We start from the raw sequence: 22141 nt of genomic DNA on the forward strand, positions 1-22141 counted from the left end.
GCTCACGGGGGAGGGAAGCTGGGCGGAGCCCCGGAGGAGAGCGAGAGAGGAACCCCGGGGTGGGGCAGGGGGGAGGGCGATGCGCTTCTTACTCCCCGGAGGAAGAGACCCCTTTCAAGGCTGCGCGGCGGTAAGGGAAAGCGAGGCTCCCCCCCCCACACACAAAAAAAAGTCGTCGACGCTCCACAATTCGGAGTCGGCGGCGTCTCCTTCTTCCCCCGCGCCTAAGTAATTCTCTCTGCCTCAGATTCGTCCGCTCTCAGAAAACGACAGCACTGCTGCGCGCCTCTGCTTTGGAATCAAGTCCCCTCGCCTGCGAGGAATCTTGAGAGCCACCGGCTGCGCTCCGTGGTAAAGGACCCCTGCTGCACCGGGGCCAGGTTGCAGGTGAGGGACTGCCTGTGGGAATGCTCTCCTGCGGGACGAAACAAAATGCTTCTTGCACATAGGAAAGCAGCCCGCCCAGGATGAAAAGCTGGACTGGACCCTGATACTCAGGAAGTCTTTGTGTTTTTGTTGTTGTTCTTTTCTTTGGTTGAGCTATTTATTCAAATATGGGAACCCCCACCCGCAGCAGCCTTAAAGTGGTACCGTCGAAGCAAAGCTGATCTACTTGGGAGTCTAAAGGACAGGGAAATTAGGGTTTATTGGGCAGTTTAACAGATTGGGAGATTTATTGCACTATAAATTTTTGTGGGTTAGAGCTATAGTCTATGGAAGCTTATGGCACAACAAATCTTTTAATGTACCACAATGCCCATTTATTTATTTTGCTGCAGCAGTTTAACAGGGGTGTCAGTCTGCAAATCTTTTACCATTGGAGTCTGGTGAATACAATAATATCATTCACTTAAAAACAAACATGCACAGGTTGGTGGCACTTACTCAGCCGTTACCAGTCTGTCCAACTCATAACTGAGGAAGTTAAATGGTTCTTGACAATGTATGGCTTCCATTGGCATCAGAATTATTATTATTTTGGGAACTTTTTAATGTTTGATGTTTTACTGTGTTTTTATATGTGCTGTAAGCTGCCCAGAGTAGCTGGGGAAACCCAGCCAGATGGGGTGCGGTATAAAAAATAAAATTATTATCTGTAATTATTATTATTCCAAAGTAATGATTCTGAACATGGGACCAGGACTGGCATTATTTCACAGAGCAATTCTGAATCTCAGACATATGTTGTATTCACTATTAAGGTGATAAAAGGATTAGATTTGATTATATTTTTAGCACATTCTTACTAATGGAGTGACATGAAATCAAGGCATGGTAATTATCTCAGAATAATTAACATATAGGGTATGGCCAGATATGTATGTATGTGGGAATCTGGGTTGGACCTATGCATTTGTTTTTCTCAGGGCCGGTCCTACCATTAGGCAGAACAAGGTGACTGCCTTAGGTGGCAGGTGCTGGGACATAAGTGGGTGGGCACTCCTTTAGCTGTTTTCCCTTACCCATTCCACATTTCCTTCTGTTGGAGGACAGAGCTGTGCATGTTGCACTGGCTATTCTAGCCTTCCTAAACTAGCCTGCTACTAAGTGCTGTAGAAGATGCTATCCATGTTGAAGCAACAATCAACTGGCAGTTCAGTCTGCTTCTGTATATGGAACAGGAAGGAGGCAGCATCTTGTCCCTTGCCCATGAGCACAGAATTGTCATAGGCCAACCCCAAACAATACATTTTCAATGCTGCCTCTCCCATAAGATCCTTGCTCCTGCAATAGGATTCATTTTGTTGACTTTCCCAGTCCTTAATCCTCCTTTATTACTAATCTCATAAAGACCCAGAAGGTGAATTAGGGATATGTTTGGATTATCTATGGGTTGCGGGCAGCTGCTTGGTTTTGCCAAGTGGCTAGTGGTGACTGTGCCCAAAGTTTCTCTGTTTAGGATTAATGCTCAGTTTAAATGGGCTGTGGATTGAACTGTTTGTCACCATACAATCTTTACAAATTTCACGCTTCTAATATTTAAGCAGTGGCTTCATTCTAAATTATTTTGAATTTTCAGAACAGTCCTCAAAATGCTCAAAGTAAAATGAAGATTTCCTTTCTTTATTCAGGGAGGATAGAGAGGGAGAGAAAGAAAATTACTAGCATACTTTAAATTGGGGAAAACATGTGGCGGTTGTTTCCTTTTAAAAAAAAATGTTTTCTCAGATAAAATCTTTGGTTTCTGATTATTTTTTCACTAAAATAGATATATTAACAAACCATGGGCAACCCAGAGGTAATAACTGAAGCATACGTAGCTGTAATCCGTCCAAAGAACGCTGCAAGCCTGAATTCTCGTGAATATCGTGCTAAATCATATGAGGTAAAATCATTATTATTTGTTAGGAGGTGTTGAAAATGCATTAAATGGGAGGGTTTTTTTATTGTAGGAAATTGTTGTTGTTAAAATTTGTATACTGCCCTTCATCCAAGGATCACAGGGTGGCTCACAACATAAAAATAAAAACACAAAATACATAATTGAAACAAAACACTAACCCTTCTCCCATGAATATATTTAAAAGAATGTACAGTATAAATTAAGGTGTAGCATCAGTGAGAATAACATCCTAGTCCTAGGTACAGACAGAAACTCAGGAAGTAATCTGACGTTAGTGATTGAATTTCCTATAGTAACGTATCTTCTGCGTAAGAAAATAGTTCCTCATAGCCCCATTTCATCATTTCACTTTTGCCTTTTAATGCCATCATATGATAGGTGCAGGGTGATTCTGTCACCATGTAAGTTGCTATTAAATATTTCCCCATTGTTACAATAACCACAATGTACAGCTAGATCATACTGCTGCTTAATATCTCAGAGATACTCCTCAGAATATTGTGGGGAAGTGATGCAGTTACAAAACACCCTAACAGAAGGATGTGTAGTAATATTGCTTAAATTCTATTTTGTTGCTATGTGTTTAGCCAAGCTAGCAAAATTGTTACCAATAAAAGATTATCACAGAGCAAATTATGTGGCATTCACACAGTCAACATTCATGTTATGCTCAACAGAGTTATAGTTAACTGAGTTTTCTTGATCCAGGCAACATAACAAACCACAGTTAACCAACCACAAAAGCAAAAGCTTGCAAACATCTCTGCCCCAGCTGCATAGGAGAAGGGGAGAGGGGGAAGCACACAAGGTGAAAGCTTGCCACAGCACATTTAAGATAATCAACTAGTCTAGAGTAAATGTCTTGAAATACGCAGAGCAAATTTCCTTTCTCCCAGTTCTCTTTCAACATTAAGAAGGTATGGGCTTATTTTACAGAATAATTTCATTCAATTCCTCATATTTTGAATTTTCACCAGTCTCTATTAATGCTTTATTTATTAAATAGCCATTCAATGAATGCAATAGCATGTTAATTGTGATTGTGAACATTTTCATTTTGTACAGAGGGATTTTGAAATTCAAAAGCTTAAGCAAATGCATGAATTTGCATCAGAATAAGTATTGACTTAATAATACAAAAAACAAAATTATGTTATTGAAATGCATGTGGTCAAAGAATAATGAAATAATACTGTATTTCCAAAGTAAAGGTAAAGGGACCCCTGACCATTTGGTCCAGTCATAGCCGACTCTGGAGTTGCGGCACTCATCTCGTTTTATTGGTGTACAGCTTCCGGGTCATGTGGCCAGTATGACTAAGCCGCTTCTGGCGAACCAGAGCAGTGCACAGAAATGCCGTTTACCTTCCCGCCGGAGCGGTACCTATTTATCCCTTTTTATTTCCAAAATAGCAGCAGGTAATTCTGTGGTACATCCATAAAGGATCTTGTTTGGAGACACAATTTAAATACTGTACAGATTTTTTTAAAGCTTCCTGATATTTCTTTTTATTCAGGAAATTCAATGCAGAAATGGACCTTACAGTATTTTGAATACAAAAAAAAAAAATGCATCATGAGCCTAAACATTTTTTTTTACCATTATCTACATCTCATACCAACATGTCATTGCCTAAAAAGTAAAGCTTGCACATTGGTATATCTCATTCTAAGTATATGTGTGCAAAGAAAGCCTCTGTTTAGACAGTGCTATTATTCTTTCAAAATACAGATCTTTGTATTAACTAATGTTTACCTTGATTTTCATCAGATTTTGTTGCTTGAAGTTCCCATCGAAGGACACAAGAAAAAAAGAAGAAAAATGTTGTTGGAAACTAAAATTCAGGGAGGTGGCGATATATCCCAAAAGATCTTGGATTATATACTAGAAACCACCAAACCAATTTCGCCAGGAAATCAAGGTATTAAAGGTAAGGATGGCTGTTTCTGCTTTCTAAAATAAATAACCAGGTCAGTCTCCCTAACCCCATTTATTTTCTGCTTGATAACCAATGACAGTCAGTATAGCTAAAACAACAATCATTATTCTGCATAACGCTTGTCATAATATGAAGATTTTTACTTATTTTTCGAAGTTAATAAAGTTCTTATCCAGCTAAAGGAGAGGTTCTGAAAGAAGAACTCTGGTATTGGAAAAGCCTGCTCCTTGTCTATGCCAATCTATTCTTAGAAAGAAGAGAAAGTTGGAGCAAGCACTCATTTGAAGTCTCCCCAATATGGGGAGACAGGTACAGAAAAGGGTGCTTACTCAGTCAACTGGAGCCTAGGTCATTTAAAAGTTAAAATCACTACTTTATACTGTGCCTTGAAACTAACTGGGTGTCACTGCAGTTGTTATATTCCAGGTGTAATGAGCTCCCTCTAGTTCCCTCCTCTTAGGGCTTATCCACACTTACCTTTAACCAACTCTTTCCAGGCAGAGATCCACACTTTAATGCTTGCTCCATGTCCGAGTGTGGTTCCCCTTGCCTCAAAACCCACTATTTTAAAGCTGAATTGGAGCAAATGTCAGTTCAGGTTTTCCACAGATTGATACTTGCTTCAATTCAGCTTTAAAGAGTGGGTTTTTGCAGGGCAAATTCTGAAGCAAAAAAACACACCAGGGTGCTTAAATATGGAGCTTTAAATCACACCTGGAAAGAGCAGAGGAAAACTTAATCAAATGGGTGGCTGCACTAATTGAAGCTTCCAAGCCATCTTCAAAGGCAGCCCCATATAGAGTGTGCTATTGCAGCCTAACAATTAACAAAGGGTTAAATCCAATGTTAGTTGTACTCATAATGCACCTATGGGGATAGAATTCAATGTATCACTCAGTGGAATATGTGTGCAGGAAACTAAGTCATCTCAAGCAGTGGGACTTTCCCTCCCTCCCTCTCCCTCCCCCCAACCTTCTAAACCTGTTCTGGGGTTTTCTCCAACCCTCCAGAGCAGATTTTAGGGCCATGGGGGGGGGGAGAGTAAGTCCCATGCATGCAACAGTTTAGTTGAATCCTGCCTATTAAAATGAATGAGCATGGCTAACTTAGGTCCATTTAATTTCAATGAGTCTTATACTGAGTATAATTTAGTTGGATCAGCCCACTGCATGGATCACAGTCGCCTGGCTATTATGCCAGCAATGCCAGATCTTGATTGATAACAGCCAAAACTAGTGAACGTTAATCTTGATCACAGCAACAGCTTGAGATTTCAGGAGAATTGCCAGGGCTGATAGTACCCCAGAATCTCCAATCCAGAACAGTGGGACCAGTGCGTGCTGTCAAGAAAGACAGATGTGAAACAGGAGGATAATTTCAGCCATTTAATTAAAGGATTATTATTGTATACAGGAAAACGAGTTCTGTTAATGAAGACTTTCCCTCTTGATGGCGAGAAGGCAGGCAAGGATGCATCCCTTTTTGTTGTACCAACAGTAGTCAAAGGTAAAAATTAAAATGTTAACATTAAAGCTGCACATAATTAGCAAATGTTAATATCATTTCCTTTAAAATGTATGTGAATCGCACAATCCTACGATTTCACACCAACCAGTTCCACTCAGGGCTACGCTTGAATACATTTAAGAAATGGAACTTCTTTTTCAAAATGAAAGGGGGAAAACATTTTATTTATGAGGATGAGAGAGGATAATCAGTTGAGGAGCGGGAAAGGGAGAGAAAGGATTGTGGCAAGCTGCATCAGGCACTGGTGTTTGTCAGGCCTCAGAGTTGCTTACTGCTGATTAAATCACAAATTATATTCAGTCTGTGCCCATCAGTGCAATCCTATGCATGTATTCACAGATGCAAGCGTCACTGAATTCAGTGGGGATTACTCTCAGGTAAGTGGGAATAGAATTGAGGCCGTAATGCTCTCGGAACATCATTCAACAAGGTTACACTGCAACTTATATTGGGAGAAAAATGCATTTTTCCAGAAACAAAATAATGTACTTTGATGAATGTAATAATGAGATGTCCATGCAGCCTTGGGAATTTAATTTGTGGGGCATAGGAATATAAGAACAAAATGTAATGTTACCAGGCCAAAATTGCGTAATAGAATAAACGAGATTTGTTCAGCCTTTTTGTTTTAAAAAGTATCTTCTCCTTTGTAGATAATACAAAATATGCCTACAGTCCTGGATGTCCAGTTTTCTACTGCTTACAAGACATCATGAGGGTCTGCAGTGAATCCAGTACTCACTTTGCTACAGTAACAGCTAGAATGTTAATTTACTTGGATAAGTAAGACATTTTTAACAGAACTCCTTGAGTCTATAAAAAGAAAATGACACTAAATAATTAAATATTTTAAAGTATTCTTAACATTTTACATACCATAATATTTCAAGACAGATCATGTTTTACTTTTTTAAAAAAAGTTGCAGGTCCTAAGCCCTTGTTCTTAAGTGTTTGTATCAGTGTATCTCTCTAACGGCTTACTTACTATGCGTATGTGTTTACGTTATGCTGTGCTAATTATTTGCTAATCTTCATTAAAAGCAACAATGCTAAAAAGTTTTTGCCCGTTGTGTTCTGCAGGTGGTTAGAAGAGCGGCATTCACAATCCCATTCAATCCCCGCTTTATTCAGACCATCTCCCTTGGAGCGGATTAAAACAAATGTCACAAACCCTGCTTATGCTGTTGAACCTGGGCAGACAGAGAGCTCACTTCATATGGGATACACAGCATTGGAAATCAAGAGTAAAATGCTGGCACTTGAGAAGGCAGACATGTGCATCTACAACCCTTTATTTGGCTCAGATCTTCAATATACCAATAGGGTAAGTAAGAGATCATTATTAATTTACCGTATATACTTGAGTATAAGCCGACCCGAATATAAGCTGAGGCACATAATTTTAGCACAAAAAACTGGGACAACTTATTGACTTGTGTATAAGCCGGTTCACCACACCATAAACCTGGTGGTGGCAACAGCGGAGGAAGAAGAACCAAGCAGCCCGAAAGGGCTCCTTTTGGGCTGCTCGTCCCTCCGCCGCTGCTGCCCACCTCGTAAAGGTAAAGGTAAAGGTACCCCTGCCCGAACGGGCCAGTCTTGACAGACTCTGGGGTTTGTGCGCCCATCTCACTCAAGAGGCCGGGGGCCAGCGCTGTCCGGAGACACTTCCGGGTCACGTGGCCAGTGTGACAAAGCTGCATCTGGCGAGCCAGCACAGCACACGGAACGCCGTTTACCTTCCCGCTGGTAAGCGGTACCTATTTATCTACTTGCACCCGGGGGTGCTTTCGAACTGCTAGGTTGGCAGGCGCTGGGACCGAGCAGCGGGAGCGCACCCCGCCGCGGGGATTCGAACCGCCGACCTTTCGATCGGCAAGCCCTAGGCGCTGAGGCTTTTACCCACAGCGCCACCTGCGTCCCTGTGCTGCCACCTGCGTCCCTGTGCTGCCCACCTCACTCGAGTATAAAAAATGTGTTGAAAAAGTTGGCTTATACTTGAGTATATATACGGTAAGAGTGTTAGATTTTTAATGTTCATTAGGGTGTACTTTGAGCCTTTTTCTTCTTCTTCATTACATGGTATTTCCAGGTCGACAAAGTGGTTATAAATCCATACTTTGGACTTGGAGCCCCAGACTATTCAAAAATACAGATTCCAAAACGTGAAAAGTGGCAACGCAGCATGAGCAGTGTCATGGAAGACAAGTACTGTGCTATTTTTATTCATTTCTTTATAAAAGAATTGCTCCCTGAAGTCCAAACCCTTTTTTATTTATTTAAAAACTGTATAGGCATTATTGCTTCCAGAGTGGATCAGGGCAATCCTAAATATGTTTACTCATAAGTAAGTCCCATTATGTTCAGTAGAGTATCCTCCTTCGTAAGTTTGCATCAGTTCTTTTTTTTTCAGTAATAATTTTTAATAAGCTTTCAATTTTACATTTCAAAATAAAACATTTTACAAACTTTAAAATATCCAGTGACTTCCCTTCTTATCCTTCCATGGTTCATTTTACATATACATTCCTGCATATTTTACTACAACCATTCAAATCAGTTTTCCACCCAAAAAAATATATTCACCCTGTTGAATTTATCTTAGTGCTGCCAGCGTTTTCAGCTGTATAAAGTTATTTTCCATATATTCAGTAAATGCTTTCCACTCTTCATTAAATGTATGTTCTTCTTGCTCTCCTATTCTATGTGTTTAATCTGCAAGTTCTGCATATTCTGTCAGCTTAAGTTGCCAGTCCTCTTTAGTTGGACTTTCCATTTTTGGGCTAACAAAACATGGTCCGCAGTTGTTGCATACATAAATAACCTTTTCTGACACCTAGGAATTTCTGTCTGGGTCAGTGTTTTTTTCTTGGGGTACACGGGTACGCATATCCCTAAACATTTTGTGAATCTTTGTACTTTTGTCCATTTACTGTATTTATTTTCCCCAGTTTGAACTATAAAATGGTGAATTTCCTGAGTTAAAATGAGAGTACACCTAAACATTTTTTAGGGGGGGGGGAGCAATGATCTGGGTTATTTCCAACAAAGTAGTTTTAAACATTTTTTTCCAATTCATTATAAATTATTTCCGCATCTAGAAATATTAGTGCAGCCTGTTTTTCATTTCTTACTTCCAAGTACTCTATTAAATTAAATACATTTCTTATATTCTCTTTCATTTGTCGGTCTGGTAAAAACCTGGCCTGGTATCTGTGGACTGACTCAGTCAATGTCCTTTTCACTCTATTAGCCAATATTGTAGCAAATAGTTTGTAGTTGTAATTCAATAATGAAATAGGTCTGTAATTTTTGGTCTTTTTTAAGTTGCTGTCTTGTTTGGGGATTAAAGTAATGAATGAATGTCTCCATGAAGCTGGAACTACTCCCATCACCAAAAATCTGTTAATGGTGTCCTTAAGTGGTTCTATAAGTGCATCCTGAAACTTTTTATAATAAACTGCAGTAAGTCCATCTGGCCCTGGTGTTTTCCCCATTTTCATTTGGTTTATTGCCATTTGCAGTTCGGATACCGAGGTGGGCGCATTCAGAATTTGCCAATTTTTCTTAGATACTCGGGGTATGTAACAGTCACTTAAAGTAAGTTTGCATAAGCTCTGTAATGATCTCAGGTCCCTTGCTGGAGAGGGTAGTGGCAACGACCACAGTCAAAGCTATGAGCAGCCTTTTAACTTCCCCTCAAAGTGTGTTGGCTCTTAAAAGTGAAATATCCCATCAGTGTACTAAGACTGTAAAGTAGAAATAGGTTTTAAATGCAGCCCAACCCCCACCCCGCATTGCATTAGTGGGAGGAAAACCAACTCCTTTACTGCCTCGTGCCTTTTCTCTTTAGATCAAAGCAACAGGATGCTTTCGATGAAGCAGTTGTATAACATGACTGAAATATCATATCTTAATTCCCTCCCCACCCCACAGGGAACGTCAGTGGGTTGATGATTTCCCTCTTCATCGCAGTGCTTGTGAAGGAGATTCTGAGTTATTGAGTCAACTTCTCAATGAAAACTTTTCAGTCAACCAGCTGGACAGCGATCATTGGGCACCCATCCATTACGCATGCTGGTGAGCAGAGTACTCTTGCATTGAGGTCCAAAACAGGGAATTGTTCATAATTAAAACCATCTGTTTGTGTCTTCCTGCTTATGTGTGTGTCTGTGTGTTCAAGCTTTTGTCATGCTCAAACGTAGCTGAGAAATAGAATGCAGCTATGTGGGTGAAGGGTGTGGCTCCGCAGCTGAGGATTTGCTCACTTCTCTCTGTCTCTGAGCTTTAGAGGGCAAAGTAAACCATCTGTAGTCTAACACAGACTTAGGAAAGGGCAAAATGTGAAGCTCACTGCAGATGCTAGGATCATAGGACCCCCACTGAAATGAATTGCAGTTATTTTTTTCAGATGTAACTGAACGGCTGCCATTTACCCCATATAGATTAATCAGGCTGAACTTGAGGAAACTTTATGGTGGGAGCAAAGCCACTCTCCATTTCCTATAGTGGAAGGCTTAGATTCCACTGAAACTCATGGAAAAGCGCAGTTTGATATATCACTGTCCCTCAGAAGTCTTCCCTGCATGCACATAGACTGCCCCCATCAAAAAGATGGGCATTTTGCTAATTTCTAATAATTATTGCACATTAGTTGCCCAGCTTGCATGTAATGTTAAGCCAAACCATGGTTTAGCATGAACGAGTGAAGGCTGAGACTGTCACATTCTTCCCCCAGGCCTGCCACTGTTGGACTACCCACGGCTAAGCTATTGTTTGGCTTAGTATTATGTCCAAACCCAGGGTTGTTTGTTTCTCCTAGATGAACTGCAGCCAGAACACACCTTGGTTATAACTTGTGGTTTAGTAGGAGCAGGAGAAACCACAAGTCCAGATTCAGACATAAGCTAAACCATACTTTAGCTGCAGATTCAGATATATGCCAAACCATAACTTAGTTGCAAGTAGTGCTACAGCAGCAAGACCAGGGAAGGAGCAAAGTGGCCCCGTTTCTTCTTCTGAGTACCCATGTTTGTTCATTTGTGCTAAGCTATGGCTTTTGGCTTAGTATTAGGTGCAAATTGGTCAGTGTGAAAGTGGGTTCTGGCAGCTCAAAGGTAACCCAGACTTCGTGGTAACTCTGCATATGTTATAGAAACTGGCAATCCAGTTAAGTGGCTAGGGCCAGCTTTAATGAAAAGCACCACTGCTGTAAGAGAGGCTTTCTGCAAAAAATGTACTTGTTGTTGTTGTTGTTGTTTAGTCGTTTAGTCGTGTCCGACTCTTCGTGACCCCATGGACCAGAGCACGCCAGGCACTTCTGTCCTCCACTGCCTCCCGCAGTTTGATCAAACTCATGCTAGTAGCTTCGAGAACACCATCCAACCATCTCATTCTCTGTCGTCCCCTTCTCCTTGTGCCCTCCATCTTTCCCAACATCAGGGTCTTTTCCAGGGAGTCTTCTCTTCTCATGAGGTGGCCAAAGTATTGGAGCCTCAGCTTCACAATCTGTCCTTCCAGTGAGCACTCAGAGCTGATTTCCTTCAGAATGGAGAGGTTTGATCTTCTTGCAGTCCATGGGACTCTCAAGAGTCTCCTCCAGCACCATAATTCAAAAGCATTAATTCTTCGGCGATCAGCCTTCTTTATGGTCCAGCTCTCACTTCCATACATCACTACTGGGAAAACCATGGCTTTTACTATACGGACCTTTGTTGGCAAGGTGATGTCTCTGCTTTTTAAGATGTTGTCTAGGTTTGCCATCGCCTTTCTCCCAAGGAGCAGGCGTCTTTTAATTTCGCGACTGCTGTCACCATCTGCAGTGATCATGGAGCCCAAGAAAGTAAAATCTCTCACTGCCTCCATTTCTTCCCCATCTATTTGCCAGGAGGTGATGGGCCCAGTGGCCATGATCTTCGTTTTTTTGATGTTGAGCTTCAGACCATATTTTGCGCTCTCCTCTTTCACCCTCATTAAAAGGTTCTTTAATTCCTCTTCACTTTCTGCCATCAAGGTTGTGTCATCTGCATATCTGAGGTTGTTGATATTTCTTCCGGCAATCTTAATTCCGGCTTCGGATTCATCCAGCCCAGCCTTTCGCATGATGAATTCTGCATATAAGTTAAATAAGCAGGGAGACAATATACAGCCTTGCCGTACTCCTTTCCCAATTTGGAACCAATCAGTTGTTCCATATCCAGTTCTAACTGTAGCTTCTTGTCCCACATAGAGATTTCGCAGGAGACAGATGAGGTGATCAGGCACTCCCATTCCTTTAAGAACTTGCCATAGTTTGCTGTGGTCAACACAGTCAAAGGCTTTTGCATAGTCAATGAAGCAGAAGTAGATGTCTTTTTGGAACTCTCTAGCTTTCTCCATAATCCAGCGCATGTTTGCAATTTGGTCTCTGGTTCCTCTGCCTCTTCTAAATCCAGCTTGCACTTCTGGGAGTTCTCGGTCCACATACTGCTTGAGCCTTCCTTGTAGAATTTTAAGCATAACCTTGCTAGCATGTGAAATGAGTGTACTTAGCAGTTGCTAATTTAAAAATGGATGTAAAAATTTTTTTGGGGGGGGAAACCCTCATATATTCTTAGATTAATTGAAAAAATTGAATTGAATTATTTATTTTAGAATAGTAACTTCTCCCACAACTAAGTGAATTTCATTAAATTGCAAATGCTAATTATTTTTGTGGGGCATGAATTCATTCCAGAATGCTGGTAGTGTTTCAGACACTTAGACTGAACTAAAATAATTAACAAGTAAGTGCAGTTTCTTACATGTGTCTTTGGAACCATTTCATAGACCATATGCAAGCTTACCTTTATTTGTATTTGTTCTCTCTGTAGGTATGGTAAAGTTGAAGCTACTCGAATGTTGTTAGAGAAAGGAAAATGCAATCCAAACTTGCTCAATGGACAGCTCAGCTCGCCTCTTCACTTTGCTGCTGGGGGTGGGCATGCCGAAATTGTACAGATTCTCCTAAACCATCCAGAAATTGATAGAGTAAGGTGTATTTGTAATTTCAATCATGGTTTCTTATACAATTAAATTCTGCTTTTGAACAGTGGCTCATACTTCCATTTGCAAAAGAATAAAAACAATTAAGATGTTTCTTGAAGTCAGTCCAAGGAATGACAGTATTGTGGAGCAGGAAACACAACAGTAAATACTTCAGAGAAGTAATTCCTATTGCAAATAAGTAATTCCTATCATTGCAGTTTGTGCTAAGAAGAATTGGTCAGGACTTTGAACAGGACCCTGAAAATGTTTAAGACAAGTGGTGCTCTCTAATTTAGAGCATTGAACACCCCACAGAACACTGCATCTGGAAGTGCTTTTAAACCTTCATTTCCTAATCATGGGCATGATTCTGTTATTTGGTGGTAGGATTGGAAAACACAGTTCAGAAGTGAAGTCATGCCAGCTGATAAGTGAAGGGTACTTTCCAAGAAGGGGGCGGTGGATGTTGCAGCCTTAACTTGAGGGGCTGTAGCTTAATTGTGGAGCACACAATTTGCATGCAAAAGGTTCCAGGGTTTTTGAAAGCCTTTGAAAGAAAGGCTTGTGTCTGAAACACTGGATGGCCCTTGCCAATCATTGTGTAAGCAGTGCTGAGCCAGGTGGACCAGTGGCCTAACACAGCATAAGACAGGTTGCTATGTTGCATTTAGAAAGCTGTGTTTTAAATCTCGTATTGTTTCTGTTTGTAGCACATCACTGATCAACAAGGAAGAACCCCACTGAATGTCTGTGAAGAGAACAAACAAAATGAGTGGGCAAAAACCGCTAACTTGCTGAAAGAGGCTGCAAACAAACAAGTATGCAATGACCTTTCAGATTTTAGAAAAGGTCCTTAAAAGCAAAAGGAAGTGTTTACTGGTTATTGTATTTGTTAAAAACCAATGTATATATATTAATAAAAAGCAAATGGAAGCATTAATCCAGGAGCAGTCAGTGTGGTGGGGCAGTGCCATAGATAGACGCATTCTTGATAGATGCATCCTTTACCATGATGGGGCAGGACAGTGGTGAGGTTGAGGCTGTATGGGTATAGTGGCAGGGGCAAGCTTTGCTAGCTTTGCTTTGACCTCATCGCCAACCTGCACAGCATAATCCCTCTGCAACTTACATTTATCTCATATGTAGTGACATGGTGTTATGGCAAGCCCATAAACATAAGATGCTGCTGAGTGGAATTTATTATTTCCATTTTAACCCAATTTGTTAACATCACAGACCTTCTCAAATATTTTCTTCCCAGAGTTATTTAATGGACTTTCTATAATGAATAAATTCTTGTGCAGCAGAACAACTTGCAATAGTGCAAGTCTCGAAATTCCAGTTCAGCATGCCATTTGAATGAGCTCCCCTATGTCACCTGTGCTGCAATGGGCCTCGGAAGCAGAGCTTGACACAAGGGACCTCTGGCCCCTTCTCCTAAGCTTGTACCTGGAGAAGTGGATCATCCTTGACCATGTGTCTCATTTCAGGGATGCTTAGACACCAATATTGTCCCTTTTTCCACTGGAGGGGGCAAGGTACTGGCACCCACAAATTTTGGCTTGCTACCAGGACCAGGCAAGGTTTCAGTATTTCCTGTTTTCATTTATTTCCTCTAGTATGAGAAGGTACGAATTTATCGAATGGATGGGTCATACCGCTCTGTGGAGTTGAAACATGGAAACAACACCACTGTGCAACAGATAATGGAAGGAATGCGTCTTTCTCAAGAGACACAACAGTATTTCACTATCTGGATCTGTTCTGAAAATCTTAGTAAGTAATTGGTATCTTGATGACATCTGGTGTGGGGTGGATGGGGAAGAACAGTTTTTCAGGCAAAAAATAGGGGCCCTTCCAGGCCTAATTTGGCCCATGCGCCGGAGGTTTTCCATCCTCTCTCCCTAGCAGCCACCCTCCTCGTTTGAAGCAGGATCTCTGGAGAGGTTCTGAAGAAAGCAGTCGTTCACGTGACCTGCTCCCAAGCCTTTAAGAGCTTCAAAGTTTACGAACAGAACTTTAAATTGGATCCAGAAACTCAAGTGGGAGCCTGTGCAGCTGACAAAGCAGTGGCATAACATGATCAGAACTTCCAGTCAAAGTTAATAATCTTGCAGCCCAACTTTTGGACCAGCTGTAGTTTCAAAACTACCTTTAAAGACAAATCCAAGTATAATGCATTATAATAGTTTAAATAGTTCACCTGAACACCAGTAGCAAACGATGCCTCTAGCTCCGATTGCAGCTGGTATATTAGCTGAAGCTGACAAAAGGACTGAGCTCTTCGTGTTTCTGTCTTTTCTGACAAAAAACTGACTTCTGCACTTTTTGTTAAGTGCATCCATTTTTCTAGGACACTGGTAACTGGTGTAGACCACATTGCATTTGCATGGTTGGGAAAGATGCTGACAGTACCATGCATATTCAGTTGACTTGTTGTTTTATGTGCTTCATAAATACAGTGGAACCTCGGGTTGCGAACGTGATCCGTGCGGGAGGCACGTTTGCAACCCGCAGTGCTGTGTCTGCGCACACGTGGGTCATGATTCAGCGCTTCTGCGCGAGCACAGAAACCCGGAAGTAACCCATTCCGGTACTTCCGGGTTCGGTGCAGTGCACAGCCTGAAATCGTGTAACCTGAAGCGTCTGTAACCCGAGGTACCACTGTAACAAGAGACATCCCAAAGCAATACAATACAATAAAGACACATGCAGAGCAATCACACGTATAAAAACGTGTGTGCGTGCCATTCAAGTCCAGTACAAATATCAACTGCAGGGGGAATCCATGTAAGATTGTTGAAAGAACTTCAACAGTTGCCAAAGGACAATAGGAAATATCTAACATTGCTATTTATGACATTTTGCTTTTATAATCCTGCCTTCTTTCAAAACATACTCGGTACTGTACAGCATTCACACATACTTGATACGCACACTGAGACATTGTCTTGTTTGCATTTATTTAAATTAAAGAGCTTTTTTTGTATAGATCTCCAGCTGAAACCGTATCACAAGCCTCTGCAGCACGTTCGCGACTGGACGGAAATACTCACTGAACTGACAAACTTGGATCCTCAAAGGGAAACCCCACAGCTTTTCCTGAGGAGGGATGTAAGACTTCCTTTAGAGCTTGAAAAAAAGGTTGGCTTTTTATGTTCTGCTATATCAATTTCAGGATCAACGCCTGAATCTCTAGACAGAGTCCAGTATAATGATTTCACTTAGTTTGTTCTTCTGAATTCTCCAGATAATACAGCTTGGCCAAGGGAAGCCAACGTGATGCTCTTCATATTTTGCTGGACTACAAATCCCATCATCCCCAACTGCTGACCATGCTGGCTGGGAGTGATGGGATCTGTAGTCCCAACAGCATCTGAAGGCTATTTATGATAAATAAGAGTGGCTGGGGAAACCCAGCCAGATGGGCAGGTTGTTGTTGTTGTTGTTAAGTGGGCAGCTAGATCTAAGCTGTGATGTAGCATTTTTAATGTTCAAGCTTTTAAACATTATTTTAAATTTATTTTGTTTTAAATAACCGACTTGATCTTAAAATTTAAATAACTACATTAATTGCTTTGCTACTGAGCAAATAAGAACTAATGATGTTTAAAATTTTAATATAGACACATTTTATTTTCTATGCTATAGATTGAGGATCCACTGGCTATTCTTATCCTATTTGATGAGGCCAGGTACAATTTATTAAAGGGTTTCTATACGTCACCTGATGCCAAGCTGATAACACTTGCAAGTCTGCTGCTGCAAATAGTCTATGGAAATTATGAAAGTAAAAAGCACAAGCAAGGCTTCCTAAAGTGAGTGGATTTTAAAATATTGATATGCTTATTGTTTTAAAATGAAGATATTCAAATAAGAGAGTCTAAAAGACTACTTCATGATTGGAGATGTTGGCTGATTCTGGGCTCCCTCGCTTCTACATAGATAACCAATACAGTTAAAGGTGACTTAACCAATCACCTGAGCAGCAAGATGGATCATCAGAATGCTATAATGTGCATTATAGCCTATTTGCATGCATGAACTGTTGATAAAAGAGCAAACAGATTTTGTTTTTTATCTGTTCAATATTATAAAAGTGGTTAAACGTGTTTGGTTTTTATTTACAGTGAAGAAAACTTAAAATCTATAGTGCCAATCACCAAATTAAAAAGCAAGGCACCTCACTGGACAAATCGAATACTTCATGAATACAAGGTACAATATTGAGCAACATGTCAGAAAACCTGAAAGCACGCCAATCGTAAATTTTAATGTTGTTAATTTCTTTTTATATTGTAAACTGCTACAGGTTACGTTGTGTGATTTTAGATGAAAGTTTTCCTTTTATTCCCTGTTGTCCATTGTAAAGGCCTTTGACTATATACAGTAAAATTGACTCTCACCATTAATAATTTAAAATGTCCTTTATTTTCTGGAAATGTTAGGGCAACAAAAATAAAATGCCAAACAAGAGGTCTAACGGCTAATTTTTGAGTCATTGCTATCGGTGACCAGCTTTGCGTGCCACATTAAACTATTGTTAAAATAAGCTCTGGTGTAATATGAATCCATTGCTTCCTCTCCACTGGTAATATGCTGCTGAGGAACTGAGCTATGGTTTGGCATAGCACTATGTTTGAACCTGGGCTAGGGTTTGTTTCTGTCAAACAAACTAAGGGGTACTGGATTATTTTGGAGAATCAAACCATGAACCCAGGTTTAGCAGAAATGCTAAATGAAATTTAACTTCCTGATCTCCCCTGCCCCCACAAAAAAAAAAATTATTATTGAAGTCAACAGCATGGTTATGAATTTCTTTCCATCTTGTATGTATTCATATGTAATCATATCAAAGTATCCTTAAGCAAAGTATTTCTGTCATTTCACCCTGTGCAAAGAATCTGGATCCAAATACAGTGGAACCTCGGGTTACGGACATAATCCGTGGCGGAGGCACGTCCGCAACCCGCAGCGTTCGCATCCTGAAGCACCGCACCTGTGCAGGCGATTTAGCGCTTCTGCGCAGGCACGAGCGGCGAAACCTGGAAGTAACCTGTTCCAGTACAGTGGTACCTTGGGTTACATGTGCTTCAGGTTACATACGCTTCAGGTTACAGACTCCGCTAACCCAGAAATATTACCTCAGGTTAAGAACTTTGCTTCAGGATGAGAACAGAAATTGTGCTCCAGCAGCGCGGCGGCGGCAGGAGGCCTCATTAGCTAAAGTGGTGCTTCAGGTTAAGAACAGTTCCAGGTTAAGAACGGACCTCTGGAACGATTTAAGTACTTAACCCGAGGTACTACTGTACTTCCAGGTTTCCCGCAGTCCGCAACCAAAAAACACGTAACCTGAAGCATCCGTAACATGAGGTATGACTGTGGAAGCTAAAATCTCAACTTTTGTGGGTATGTCAACTTGTATTTGCAGAATCTCAGTACCAGTGAAGGCGTTAGTAAAGAGATGCATCACCTGCAGCGCATGTTTTTGCAGACCTGCTGGGAGATTCCTACCTATGGGGCTGCTTTTTTCACAGGACAAGTATTCACAAAAGCAAGCTCAAGCAATCATAAAGTCATCAGAGTGTATGTAGGTGTAAATGTCAAAGGATTGCACCTTCTCAATATGGAAACAAAGGTATAGTCTTTGTTTTTCAGTTTTCAGTCTTAACACTATCTGTGAACATAGAGCATAAAGTGTGCATATTTCATACAGCATATGTCAATAATATTGTTATTCTATTTAACATAGTAGTATTTCATTTTTTTGTAATTCAGAACAGAATATGTCAGACAGTGAGCACATATGTAGCTTACTGAGGAAAGCACTTTTATTTAGTGTCAAATTTATAGATAATGTTGGCTTTTCAGCTTGTTTCCTTTATATTGACAGGCATTGCTCATATCTTTAAGATATGGTTGCTTTATGTGGCAGCTGGGAGATGGAGACAGCTGTTTTCAAATACATAGTCTGGAAAACAAAATGAGCTTTATAGTCCATACCAAGCAGGTAAGCAAACTACTGATTTCACACATTCCTTACCTCCCCACTCCCCAATTTTTCCCCTGGTGCTGTGCATGCCTAACAATTACATTTTCGGACAGATATCGATTGCTGTTAGTTTTGGAGAGGGGACGCGGGTGGCGCTGTGGTCTACACCACTTGAGTCTCTTGGGCTTGCTGATCAGAAGGTTGGCAGTTCAAATCCACACAATAGGGTGAGCTCCCATTGCTCTGTCTCAGCTTCTGCCAACCTAGCAGTTTGAAAGCATACCAGCACAAGTAGATAAATAGGTGGCAGGAAGGTAAACGGCATTTCCATGCACTCTGGCCCTCGTCACGTTCCTCTGCCAGTAGCAGTTTAGTTATGCTAGCCACAAGACCCAGAAATCTGTCTGTGGACAAACGTTGGCTCCCTCAGCCTGAAAACAAGATGAGTGCCATACCCCATAGTGACCTTTGACTGGACTTAACTGTCCAGGGGTCCTTTATCTTTACCTAATATTGGAGAATAATACTGTTATTATTAGTTTAAAGAAACACAGTAGTTCTGCACAATAGTTTGATTTAGGCAGATGAACAAGTAACACTACTCAGCTGTTTTAAAAAATTCAATGTCTGCCATACAGCCCTAAAAATCTGTGCTTGGAACTAATTCACACTCTTTATAGTCCACAGAGCATACATTTTCAACACTAACAAGCAGTTATCTCTATTTGTTAATGTTATTTATCCTTGTTTCACAATATAGCTTGGGCCATTTTCCTGAACCTGGTGCCCTTCAGATGCCATGGGCTACAGCTTCCATCATCCCAGGCCAGCAGGGGAGGATGGCAATTGTAGTCCAAAACATTGAGAGGGCACCAGATTGGGGGAGGCTGATTTGACTAATATTTTATAAAAGCAGATTTCTGAACTAAAGTTATTCTTTCCACCTGCACTGTGGACTAAGGTTAAGGTTTTTCATCATATTTAAATGAAGGTTATACTACATTAAATTAAGCTGTGATTCTGGTGTCTCATATAAAAAGGGTAAAGGTCAAAGTGACATGAGTTCTTTCACAAATAGTCAAAAGAATTCGCTAGATAGAACAGGGAGGTATCCCAAATTAGAAGGTGCATAGGTTGCACAAGCTGCTTCTGCCCAGTTTTTGGCAATTCCCCACTCCCATGATGTCCTAGGTTCCTTGACCTTCATGAGAGGTAATAATAGTAATAATAATTTTCTTATTTATACCCCACCCATCTGGCTGGGTTTCCCCAGCCACTCCCCAGGTTTCTCAAGAGGGTAAGTGGAGGGTGGAGATGCTGACAAATAAGCCGCCTCATACAAACAGACCTGCTCACAACATTGGATGCAGCCCAATAAAAATAATTACTTCCAGCTCTAAAAAGTAACATAAAACATGAAGTTCTGACTTTGCACTGAGCATTTAAGGCTGCAATTCCGAAAACAATCCTTTGAGTTCTTCTCACTGCAGCTCCCATGCCACATCCCAATAATTTTCCGAAATTTTCCTATCCTCCAGCAGGTTTTTTGGGATGCAGAGAACTGGCGTGGGGAAGAGGGGCAGGGATGCCCACTTGCACAAGTGGGCTTCCACTCACAAAGTACTAGATAGAATACGTCATATGACCCTGATTTGTTTTTTCTGTTTGCAGGCGGGACTTGTTGTAAAATTGCTGATGAAATTAAGCAGCCAGCTGGTTCCCAGTGAAAGAAGTAACTGAAATAAATGGAGAATGATTATGCAATTAGCTACATTAAGCACATTTTTTTGTTTCTGTAAATAAAAGCCTTGCATGTATATGAATTGTACAGGATGAAATATGCTCTTTATTGGACTTCATACAGGAGTTTATTTGTTTATTTGTAAAATAGAATATATCTGTTATTTTTATAATAATGTTGGGGGGGTTTCTTTTAAAAACCATAACATGCATCAAGAAAAAATGTGCATATAACCAACAGCAGTTGAAAACACAATAGGATGTAAGCCCCATTGGACACAATAGAACTTACTTCTGCGTAAACTTGCATAGGATTGCACTGTAAGTCTATACAGCCGTACCTTGGTTTTCGAACAGCTTAGTTTTTGAACGTTTTGGCTCCCGAACACCGCAAACCTGGAAGTGACTGCTCCGGTTTGCGAACTATTTTTGGAAGCCGAACGTCCGACGGGGCTTCCATAGCTTCTGATTGGCCGCAGGATCTTCATGCAGCCAATCAGAAGCCACGCTTTGGTTTTTGAACGTTTTGGAATTTGAACGGACTTCCAGAATGGATTCCATTCAACTTCCAAGGTACGACTGTATTCTTGTTTAAAATGGGCAATAAATAAGATTTTGCACCTCGGCTACCGAACAGAAGATTGCTTTGCAGGTTTTACTACATTAGTCTGTCATGGCATGTGTGAACTATTTCAGTAGAGCATAATTGGAGGAATGTAGTGAAACTTGAAAAATAACCTTTAGTAGTCAGCCTAGTAACAAGTGGCTATACTGTAATTAAACTCCCCAAAAGTAACAAGATCTGGGGACCTCTAAAGCAGCATTCAATCCAGTGCAAATAGCTGTAGCCAGAAGAGAAAGCCAGCAACTTTCCTAGCCTGATTTTTTAAAAAAGCCAACACAACAAAAAACTTTCTTTATTACCCCTTTGTTTAGAACCTAATTTCATTAAAAACAACATCTTATTATATATTTAGAATATTGCATGGAAAGAGTCAGGGGGTTAGATCTAGCTTGGTCAAACAGAGTCCATCCATTGAACTAAATGGACATGATTAACTCAAGTCCATTTATTTCAGTGTATCTTCTTTAAGCATAATTTAGTTAGCTGCACCGCAGGACGAACTTCGTTGAATGAAATCTAAAGTATTGTGTACTTTGTTGCTTTTTATACTTATGAAATAATTGTTTTGCTAATTTATTGTTATGTTTATGAAGTACAGTTTTTTAAATAATATATTCTTTGTACAAAGACTTGTGAAAACTAGTGTGTGTTTTTTATTTAAAACGAAAAGAAAAAGTCTGATTGACTAAACCATTATTAGTGATAGTAGGCCTATTCATTTCTATGCTTTTGTTAGTATTCATCTGGGCAATTTCCAACAAAACTAGTCTTTCATAAGAATCCTTCTGAGCCTGCCATTTTCATTCACGGCATTCCTATTTGTTTCATGCCTGAGTAAAATCTTTGGTTGTAATCCAAACAGAGTGGAGGGGCCATAGTTCTGTGGCACAGAACATATTTTCCATACAGGAGGTCCCAGGTTCAGTCCCTGGCATCTCTAGTTAAAAGGATTGGGTCACAGGTGAAGTG

The 22141-nt window shown here is 40.5% G+C and overlaps 1 protein-coding gene across 1 annotated transcript; it reads left to right on the forward strand.

Annotated features, from left to right (window-relative positions):
- The first annotated feature begins 23 nt into the window (after positions 1–23).
- On the forward strand, positions 24–21801 carry KRIT1 (KRIT1 ankyrin repeat containing). The gene is made up of 17 exons (XM_082194147.1): positions 24–387; positions 2210–2326; positions 4115–4274; positions 5697–5789; positions 6464–6593; positions 6891–7134; positions 7903–8018; positions 9747–9890; positions 12662–12818; positions 13526–13633; positions 14435–14591; positions 15808–15959; positions 16467–16633; positions 16946–17033; positions 18247–18453; positions 18709–18825; positions 20479–21801. The coding sequence occupies exons 2-17, from the start codon at positions 2225–2227 to the stop codon at positions 20545–20547; spliced, it is 2211 nt and encodes a 736-aa protein (XP_082050273.1). The 5' UTR covers positions 24–387; positions 2210–2224; the 3' UTR covers positions 20548–21801.
- Positions 21802–22141: the final 340 nt, after the last annotated feature.

Source organism: Podarcis vaucheri (assembly GCF_965113315.1).
Source record: "Podarcis vaucheri genome assembly, chromosome: 12".
Lineage (NCBI taxonomy): Eukaryota > Metazoa > Chordata > Lepidosauria > Squamata > Lacertidae > Podarcis > Podarcis vaucheri.

What these genes read in the sequence shown, in the direction of transcription:
- KRIT1 (XM_082194147.1), top strand. Translation starts at nt 2,225, where the DNA reads ATGGGCAACCCAGAGGTAATAACTGAAGCATACGTAGCTGTAATCCGT. An exon ending in CTTTAGAGCTTGAAAAAAAG is followed by an intron (nt 15,960 to 16,466) that starts GTTGGCTTTTTA and finishes TCTATGCTATAG; the next exon opens with ATTGAGGATCCACTGGCTAT. An exon ending in TTCTCAATATGGAAACAAAG is followed by an intron (nt 18,454 to 18,708) that starts GTATAGTCTTTG and finishes TTATATTGACAG; the next exon opens with GCATTGCTCATATCTTTAAG.